General features: G+C 45.0%; 1 protein-coding gene across 1 annotated transcript; it reads left to right on the forward strand.

Moving 5' to 3' along the window:
* The first annotated feature begins 648 nt into the window (after positions 1-648).
* On the forward strand, positions 649-9,557 carry LOC121615539 (major facilitator superfamily domain-containing protein 12-like). The gene is made up of 11 exons (XM_041949917.1): positions 649-1,462; positions 1,827-1,946; positions 2,685-2,895; positions 3,030-3,162; positions 4,726-4,956; positions 5,073-5,165; positions 5,260-5,352; positions 5,794-5,964; positions 6,072-6,166; positions 6,978-7,108; positions 7,240-9,557. Exons 1-11 carry the CDS (start codon positions 1,315-1,317, stop codon positions 7,281-7,283), a joined length of 1,470 nt encoding a protein of 489 aa, XP_041805851.1. The 5' UTR covers positions 649-1,314; the 3' UTR covers positions 7,284-9,557.
* The last annotated feature ends 640 nt before the right edge of the window (positions 9,558-10,197 follow it).

The following is a 10,197-nucleotide window of genomic DNA, read 5'->3' on the forward strand; positions in this document are numbered from 1 at the left end:
CTGTCATAGTAAAGAAAACTGAACTGTAAAATGGATAAAAAGTCGAGTTACTGTACAAATGTAGTTATTGATCCTCACAATGATGGTCTGCTTCCAGACATCGGATGTGTCTCCTACAGTGTTGAGCAAATCGATGAATGAAGTGAACTGAAATGATTGTCAGGATGCAGTAGTTGTGTTGAAGTACGTTGGCATCTTGACGTTATGTGCACAAAGTTCACCACATCTATCTATCTATCTATCGATCTATCTATCTATCTATCTATACACACACACACATATATGTGTGTGTGTATTTATATATATATATATATATATATATATATATATATACACACACACATATATGTATATGCTTTTCTAATTTTGCCTAAAAGTTGTCAAATTGCAGTTAAAGATTTGGAACTTTTATTAACATCTTTAGTTCGCTACGCAACAGCGGAAGTGAGTTAGGGATATCTCTCACATTTTACATGAGTACATACCCGATCTTTGACGCTCAGCCTGCTGTCACGTGAGGAAGTTTACCCCGCGAGGCTTCCGCTATTGGCTGAGAGGAGCAAAGGAGCTTCCCATTGGCCTATTCCACAGGCTTATTTTGCTTGCATCATCATTGCCGGTCTGTTATTGACATCTGGTTGTATTTTATGGCCAGATGTGTTTTCTGTTTGTGGCCAGTTAGCAAAAGGTTCATGAAGGAGCTACTCGGTGTTTTCCGGACTTCACATTAGACGCTGCTACCGCTGTGCGAAATGTACGAGAATGTGCACTCAAGAGGTTTCTGTCTAATTTTGAGCTCACTTTTAAAGCGATTCGACCGCGTATTTAAATTACTCCCGACAGAGAGCTAAGATACAACATCTGCCTTTTCCCTTACGACGCGTGCTGTTATTAGCTCGTTAAATATGATGTAAGCTGCGAAATGCGACGAGAGGAGAAGCACTTTGTTCCGTTTCGGTTTTCATTCCTCTGATGCTCCTGCTGGCTTTGACTTAGCTCTCCATTGTCACCTGATTACAAGAGGAAATCGACATCAAGGGGAAATCTATTTGGTGTATCTCCGCCAGGGGTAACATATAACTTTATGAACGCACAAACATGTGATAGGGTATAAAAAGTGTGTATAAAGACCGTAACATGTGAGAAAGGGAACCGAAAACAGGTCTGTCGGCATTCAGCTGTGTTGAACTGCTCCCAGCGTCGGAAACCCGTCTGACTCCAGCTGATGAGCTGAACTTATTTAAGCTTCGTCACTGTCGGATGAAGGCGCGTGAGGAGGTTGTCGTGTGAACGGGTTTGTGTGCGCGAGCCGTCATGTCGGACACGCAGAGGTCTCTGCCGGCCCTCAGGGCGCTCAGCTACGCTGTGGGCCACTTTCTCAACGACCTGTGCGCCTCCATGTGGTTCACTTACCTGCTGGTGTTCTACCACTCGGTGCTGGGCTTCCTCAACACGAACGCAGGTCAGTGTGTGAGTGTGTCATGGTCTGTACAGTCACACACGTGTGTGTGTGATGTGTGTTAACATCTGGACGAAGCATGCAGTCCTCAACAATAAACCTGCACCAAGTCCTAGTGAAGCTTGTGATGTTCACTGCACCAGCGGGAGACTGATGATGGTGGTCAGTTTACACTGCTGTTGTGTTTTTAAGTGAGACTTTCAGTTATCTCAGTCTTATAAAGCTGAGACGTTTTCATTCTTGTTCATTTATGTTGAATTCATGGATGTCTGCTGCTGTCTTTCATCTTTTTCTCTGTCTGTCTCTTGCTACACCCTGATCGTCATTGGATTTTACTGAATTTTGATAATGTCTACCTGCGGTGCAGGTGTGCTGCTGCTTGTTGGCCAGGTAGCTGATGCTATCTCTACGCCTCTCATTGGTTATGAGTCTGACCGGACACCTGGATGTGGAAACTACGGCAAGAGGAAGACATGGCATTTAGTTGGTAAGACAAATGGACAGACAGACAGGTGGACAGTATTACACTGTGGCTTCACTTTACTGCCCCAGGAGATTCAGAAATGATTTATCCTTCAACAATAAAGTGTAAATTCAGAGAATTACACTTACAGCCGATCCCTCACCTAATGCATTAAAATAAGATAGAGAGACATCGTATTCCTACGGTTTGTTTGTATTCTCTGCCACCATGTTTTTATGACACTGTTTTTTAAAAATGACCCCAGTGACCAAAGAATCTACAGTAGTGATGCATTGGTATGCACTGATATTAATACCTGTCACATGCTCATATTGGTCTGATGTTTAAGAGCGCGGCAGTGGCTGGTTAATGGCTGATCAGGAAGGAGCCGGTTCTTGTTTTCCTTGTTTCTGTCGGTCAGGTGCTCTGAACAAGCTCTCATAAAGAGCAACCGTGTGACTTTTTATTTGGACTATGCTCCCATACTGAGCACTGAGCCTATATTTTATTGATCTCATTCAGGTCAGATCATGCTTTACAAGAGTGTGAGAGGGGGGACACAGGGTGATCCAGAGGTGGTGCGTCCACCACAGACAGCAGATAATATCGTTCTGCTCAGTGACGCTCAAACATCCAAGTGTGGGGACGAGAAGACAAACACATTTGTGACTGGAGGGGGGCTATTAGTGCTCTCTGCTCCACTGAACTGACGATACAGCGTGAAAGTCATTTTTTGTGCTTGTGTGTGTGTGTGTTATCCAGGTACACTGAGTGTGCTGCTGTCCTTCGCCTTCATCTTCAACCAGTGCCTGGGCTGCAGCGCTCTCACCCCTCAGTGGGCCAGTCTGACCTACTTCGTCCCGTTCATCATCGTCTTTCAGTTCGGCTGGGCCGCCACTCAGATCTCCCACCTGTCTCTGATTCCGGAGCTGGTCACCTGTGAGCACGCTAAAGTAGAGCTCACTGCGTACAGGTCTGCTTTACACACACATACAGTACACACGGCAGCACGCACAGCGAGGTCATCTGCAGATCCTGAATATGCATTTTCTCTTCTGTGTGTGTGTGTGTGTGTGTGTGTGTGTGTGCACATGTGCATGCGTGCAGGTATGCGTTCACAGTGATAGCCAACATCACAGTGTATGCAGTGGCTTACCTGCTGTTCCACGTCCAGGCCGGACAGGACGACGACCCGCTGCTCAGTGATGCCCTTGGACCAGCAGATGTCCACATCTTCAGGGTGAGGAGGCGTTCTGGTCACGTGACACAAGAGTGGGTGAAGCTACTGCTAAAGACTTTGCCAGTGTACAGTACCACTGAACATACCAGTGCCCTAGTAGCCACTGCCTTGTTTTTGCATCCGTTCATGGCCTCTAAAACGAGCCGCTTGCCCTGAGGTCGGAGGAGAGGTGCAGCTGTGCTTGTGCAGACCAGGTGGACACAGCGCAGGCAGGGATCAAAATATTGTTTCTCACAGTCCCACTGTGTGTGCAGAAACATGACAGCAAGTGTTTAATAACAAATACAGGGGTACAAAACTACTGAAAAGAAGTATACAAAGTTTCAGGATAAATTTTATATAAATATATATATTCAATGTAGGGCAAATATGGTGGGTCCATATTGTATTCCTAAACACTGGCTGTTGCATTCAGATTCAGTGTTCAACATTAAAATGATCTGGAGCATTTCCTCACAGGTGAACATTAGATTATTTCCTCCTGGTCCAGAGTATGATTGAGGTGGAGGAGGGTCGGATCGCTCTCACACTGAAATGACAGCTGACAGCAGCAGCGACAGTGAATGCCCTCAGTCAGCTGATTGAGCTGCAAGCAGGAAAAGAATGAACAGAATAATAATTGTCCTGATTGAACGCTTGCCAGGCTTCATTTGGTCACACCCATGAGAAACTACACTTGCATTTACCCATTAGCCCAGCCTCAGGGAACAACACGGAAATGATAGTATGTGGCATGCACAGTGGAGTCAGATTACCTTCAGGCGTTACCTTCACACTTTGAATTGAGTTGTGCCTTATTGGTCGACTAGGAAAGAGTGCAACATACATACGAGTCATTAAGCAGGTATGCAGCACAGTAAGTGTCCATCATGTGTTCCACTGTAGCCCCACTGAAAAGTAAAGGTGTCCTGTCCTGGTGTGTGTGTGTAGAGATCAGGCAGCAGTGACACCTGCTCATATCAACACAGACTTCTCCAAAATCACAGACCACTGTATGTTGTCTATTGTATGTTGATTCTGGCCCGTTATAGTTGTATGTACATTTCATGAAAAGGAGAATGCAGTTTTGAATGGAATTACAACAGAGTGCATGCTGGGATAGATTCTCATCCACAACCGACATTCTCAGGCCGGTGTCTTTAACTCCAAACTCCATTTCCTCTGGATATTCACTCATATTTTCAATCTCATGTGTCTACAGGATTATTACGCAACCGTTCCTCACAGTATTTGCAATGGAAACACGACTGTGTGCATGTAGCACGCCCAAATATGACTAACTGTGTGCAACCCTTTCAATCACATGACCCTAGCTGTACCCTAACTGCCCTCTAAAGTAAGTACGCTCACATGATTCTGCACAGGAAGTGTAATGACGGGAACATCTGTGTGCCCTGACATGTGATCATGAATGTAAAACTTGAATAGAGAGAGAACTACCTGCTCACACACTCATTGGCGTGCTCACACTGAAACAGTCTGTGTCACACTCTCAGGAACACAGCTTCCTGTCTGTCGGCCTCCAGTAAGCCCTGACCTGTGCTCTGCCGTGTTTGATTCCAGAACCTGGCGCTGATTGTTCTGGGCATTGGCGCCCTCTTCTCCCTCTTCTTCCACGTGGGAACGGTGGAGCGGAGGCCTGCCACGGGAGGCGAGGCTGGAGGAGAGGAGGGGAAGAGGAGGATGGAGGAGGAAGAGGAGGAGGGAGAGCGGAGGCCCCTGCTTCCTCGCCCTCAGGCCCTCTCATCTCTCCTGCAGTGGAAATGTTGGCTGCAGCAGCCTTCTTTTTACCAGGTAGGACGAGCCCACCTGGATGGGACCTCACCTGACACAGTGTGACTGAACAGCCTCAGCAGCAGACGTCTTTTCCACCGGCTGACAGATGTGTGTGTTCCCGTGTGTCTCTCTAGGTCGCCTTGCTCTACATGTCCACCAGGCTAATAGTCAATCTGTCTCAGACCTACATCTCAATGTATCTCATCAACACTCTGGGTCTGCCCAAGGTAACACCAAATCCTGCTCATGCCGAGCACGCCGTCGGTAATATTCTGCATCACTGCTGTTTGTTCATTCTGCTTCTCTTTCTCCCTCCAACAGAAGTTCATCGCTACCATCCCATTAGTGATGTACCTGAGTGGCTTCCTGTCCTCCTTCATCATGAAGCCCCTCAGTAAACTCATTGGGAAATGTGTAAGTGAAACCTCACAGCTGGCTCCAGACCGCCCTAATCTTTACGTTAACAGCTGATCACAGCAGCCAGAGTTAGATTTGGTGGTCGCACAGTTTCATGTGGGCGGGGCTTGCAAGTGACATACCTCAATGCACCAATCAGGATTTAGTGGGCTTTAAATCAAAACGTCCTGACTGTTTCTCTGACTGTTTCACTGCTACTGTCCGTTGAATCTGATCCAGCCACACCCACACAAACCTGATGAAGCTGATTCGCTGAGCTTTGACTGTTCAGTTCTTTCTAAATAATACTTCTGGATGTTTTATCAAAGTCTTATCTTAAAGAAATCACATCTGATCTGAAACTAGGTTTAAATACAGTGAGTGAACAATGAGCTAAAACAGTCTTGCCTGGGTATGAGAGAAGGGCTGCTCACCTGTTCGCTCTTCTGATTGGTCCAGCTCACCTACTTCGTGGGCCTGCTCCTGATCCTGGCCTTCGCCTGCTGGGTGCTGCTGGACGAGAGCATGGGTCAGCGGGTGTATGGGGCCGCTGTGCTGCTGGGGGCGGGGTCAGCCACGATCCTGGTCATATCGCTCGCCATGACCGCCGAGCTCATCGCAGATCAGACGGTAAGACGTGTGTGTGTGTGTGTGTGTGAGGGAGGAGTGATGTAACCTTCACTGATGGTTGCCTTGTACATCATCATGTCTTTATCTTCATCTCTCCGTCTCTGCAGCAAAGTGGAGCGTTTGTGTATGGAGCCATGAGTTTCACTGATAAGTTAGCTAACGGAGTGGCTGTGATGATCATTCAGGCCCTGCATCCATGCCAGTTAGTACACACACACACACACACAAGATCACTTTATTGGTACACACACAGTAATTCCACAGATGTTACACATCGAGATCAGTTCACTGGTCCTGATGAGGGGGCTGAATCTGCAGCCATGCTAGCAGCTCTAGCATCATCATTATAACAGTGACAATGACCAGAGGTTTTTGATCATAAACATTATGACCAAATATGATATAGTATCTTATGTCTTGTTTAATATTGGACAAAGGAAGATGTTCAGTTAATGATGGTGCGAGAGGAAAATTCAGAGGATCACCAAAGTTATAACAATTCACCCTGAGGTGGACATGACTGTCTGTGCCAAATATTCTGGAAATACATTCAATAGTATGAATAGTAACAATAGTAGATCACCAAAGTCATCCTCTGTAGAGAATGAAAAATGTCATGGCAGTCCATGTTCAGTCTGGACCCAATTGATGGACCAGCAAACCGACATTCCCATCCCTGGAGCCACGCTGCCCGCATGGCCCACAACAGTCACATGATGTCATCAGTGGCGCTTAGAAGATGACCCCGATTATGTCATCAGAGTTGTCTCGGTTTGGAGACTACAAACTCTCGCAATGTTCAACAAGGTTTCCAGTGTGAATTTAATAAGTGAGAATCTCACAGTTCATCCACTTTAGCAGTATGTAACCTATACAACATACATATGTACATTTATGGGATCCAAAGGAGGAGCTCAGTAGTTTGTGCTGGTTCCGTCGCAGACTGGGATGTGGTCTGATGTGCTTGGTTGTCTCTCTCTCTCTCTCTCTCTCTCTCTCTCCCTCTCTCCCAGCACTGTGATGTGCTGTCCAGCCTGTGTGTGGTTCTATCATAACGTCATGGTCATAGTAACGGGAGGCGTGGCGGTCGTCGCAACTTTGGCACTGTGCTCCATCCTCATCTGGCCAATCAGGATCAGACCACGTGAGTCTCTCTCATCTCTCTCTCTCAGTGTCTCTCTCATCATAGCTGCTCCCTCACGCTGTTACAGCTTAGCTCTGGTTCACAACATGAGTACTCCTTTCCTCTGTTTCTGTGTGTGTGTGTGTGTTTAGGTGGTCTGCCAGCCATGTCTGAGGATGAACCCAGAGTCAACTAACGGCCCCTGTCCCTCCCCCTGTCTCTGCACCTGTCTCAGCGGGACAGAAGAGCTTTCACTTCTGTTTCTTTTGAAGATTCATCTTTAGTTTTTCAGGGAGGAGCAGTCGGGGATTTCCTGACCGGCTGCTCACTGGAGCACTTAATGCAGCCCTTCTGCTAAAGGTACAGGAGTTACCAGGGAAACCAAAGGAACTGAGAAGGGAGATTTTTTTTTTAACTTTATGCTTAACTGACAGTTGCAGCCATTTTCAACCTTGATCTTGTTATCCCATCATTTTCCAAAAAAACAAAAAACAAAAAAAGACTCAGTACGGGTTTAAACTGGAGCTGAAACGATAGCTCAGTTCACTTTGAGCTTTGGAATTAATCGACAGCTTTTTCTTTTCAACACTTTAATTTATTCATTTTTATCAGTTTAGCAATATGATATTAACAGTAGAAACAGCAGCAATGACGAGGACAAGACAAAGACAACAAACATGATGGGACAGTTGCAGTCTTCCCATGTTGAGAGCAACATGAAGCCAGAGTGTACAGCAAAGACACAAGAATCAGGGCAAAAATAATGAACTAAAATATAACTAAAACCTTATTAAGACCATCATTTAATAAAAGGAAAAGCACTCAAAATAATAAAAAGGGCAGAATATGTTAGTGCTGAGTAGACTTTAGCTGTCTAGATGCTGGAAAGGGTCGACTACACATCATTAATGAAGGGAGCGCTATTATTTTTTTGGAAGTGATCCATTTAAAATGAATTTCAGTTTCTGAATTTGAAGACAATCAGCAACTATTTTATCATCTTTAAAATGTCGTGCATTTTTCTTTCTAGAAGCCTGATTTTATTTCCATAGAAACCAACCGACACACAGGGCTACAAGACAGCAGCGCTCTGCATTAAAAGAATCAGAGATCTTTGATCGTTTGTGTTCCTGACGTGCAGCAGAGTCGTGACCTGTGAGCATCAACAGGCTTGTTTGTTCTGATTGATTTTCTGTGGGGAGCTGCACAGTGTGGTGAAGCAGTTAAAGGAATGTCGATTATACAGAACTTTGGAAAATGATGAGAAGACAGGCTCCAGGTCTTCAGTGAAACTTTATGTCATTGCATGTCTGCTGTATACAGAGTGTGAGAGGAAAGACAGGAAGCACACTGACAGGTAGAGTTACCTCACATGATCGAAGCAACGGCCCGCCTCGTGTGGGTCGCTCCAAAAAGGGAACTGTTCTCCTGCTGCTTCGCTGACACACAACAGAGCCAAGAAAGGATGATGAAGGGAAGCAGGTGCAGTGTGAGGTTCAAGTGATTCAGCAACACCAAAGAAGAAGCACGGCCCATATTTCAAATCCAGCTGATGTCCTGACAGCGCCTGGCAACATGAGCTCGTTAGTTACGCTGATGTGACAGACTTTCAAAGTGGAATGCTTCGTGAAAGGCTCGCTCCACTACATTTAGTTCCAGAGAATGACCCATTAACAAACCACTACATCTACAGTCGCACAGACTGAAAACTGACCTGAAGTCTGTGCAGGAAAGAAAGGAGAACCGAGGCCTTGCTGCCACACACAGACGGCACTTAAAGCACTCGTAGCAAACGAGAGGCTATGAGAACTTACCTCAAACGTTACTGCAGGAGAAACCTGGAGACGAGCTCGCTGGGCTCTCCTCAGTTGACATCATGCACTCGCTATTCTGGCTAAGAGCTTTGCAGTGTTTCACCCTCTGCTGAGGCTCATTTAAAAGACACAGTGGACATAAGGGATACTGGGGTAACTAATGTTTGTGCCTCATCGTTGTGGATCATTTAGATAAAGCACTCTTATTTGGGTTTTGTCCCTCTTGGAACAACAACTCATTCTTATGAGATATTTGTGTTGTAATCATTTTTCACCTCTTTATAATCAGACCAAATGGAAAATAAGAATATTTTTTTATGATCTAAAGAAACTTGAATTGCAGTATCGTATTTGATAGAAAAGAACTTTAAAGGGATCAGTGCTCTAATGTGTGTACACTTACAATGTGTGAATACTAAAATAAGGGAACCGTGGTGGTGAATCATCAGAGCAGGTACTGATGTTTGGCAGGAGCTGTGTTCATGTTTCACCAATGCTCTGCACATCTCTCTGTGACCTCTGTGATGAGCTCTCATTTCAACCATGACTTTATGTTTTTACTTCATTTTTATATCTTTGTCACACCGGTGACTTCTATGATTCTGTGTGTGTTGGTGTTGTTTCATAAAGAGACACTCATTAAAGAAGTCTCCCGAGTCTGGCCTCAGTTCTTAGCTGTTAGTCATTTACTCAGCTTTATGGAAAAGTGACGCACATCATCAAATGGTCACATCATGAGAGGAAAAATCAAGATAAAGCTGTTAAAGATTATTTGAAACAAACATGGTTGAGACGACCTTAAAGTGTTCAGAAGCAATGACAATAGTTGCATTTCCACAGCGACAGGCCTGTTGTTGAAGATGTGATCGAAAGCTCCAGGACAGCTACTAAATGGACTCTGAGGTGAGATCGTGTTTGCTAACGGCTGTTTCGAAGGTCAGGACTTAACTTTCAGAGTAAAGAAAAACTGTTTTTCTTATAAAATGCTGGAGAGTTTTTAACACTTCAAAATATAAAACTGCTAAAAAGGATCAAGAGGAGAACATGACCCTTTGAGCTGCTCTCAGCTTGGAGACATTGAACACAACATCTGATGAGGGGTCACAAAGAAATAATTAGTTATGAAGTTTCAGAAAGGTAGGAAATCACAGGACATTCAACTTCAGGTATGAAGTAACTAGCCTGTTTTTGTCAAAGTGCCTCATCAACAGTGAGCTAAATCAAAGGAAAGTCACGTAAAAAGAATGGACTACGGCCATTATATTAATGTAGATTTTGGCTGCCACTGCTTTACAT

This window comes from Chelmon rostratus, chromosome 12 (assembly GCF_017976325.1).
Source record: "Chelmon rostratus isolate fCheRos1 chromosome 12, fCheRos1.pri, whole genome shotgun sequence".
Taxonomy (NCBI): domain Eukaryota; kingdom Metazoa; phylum Chordata; class Actinopteri; order Chaetodontiformes; family Chaetodontidae; genus Chelmon; species Chelmon rostratus.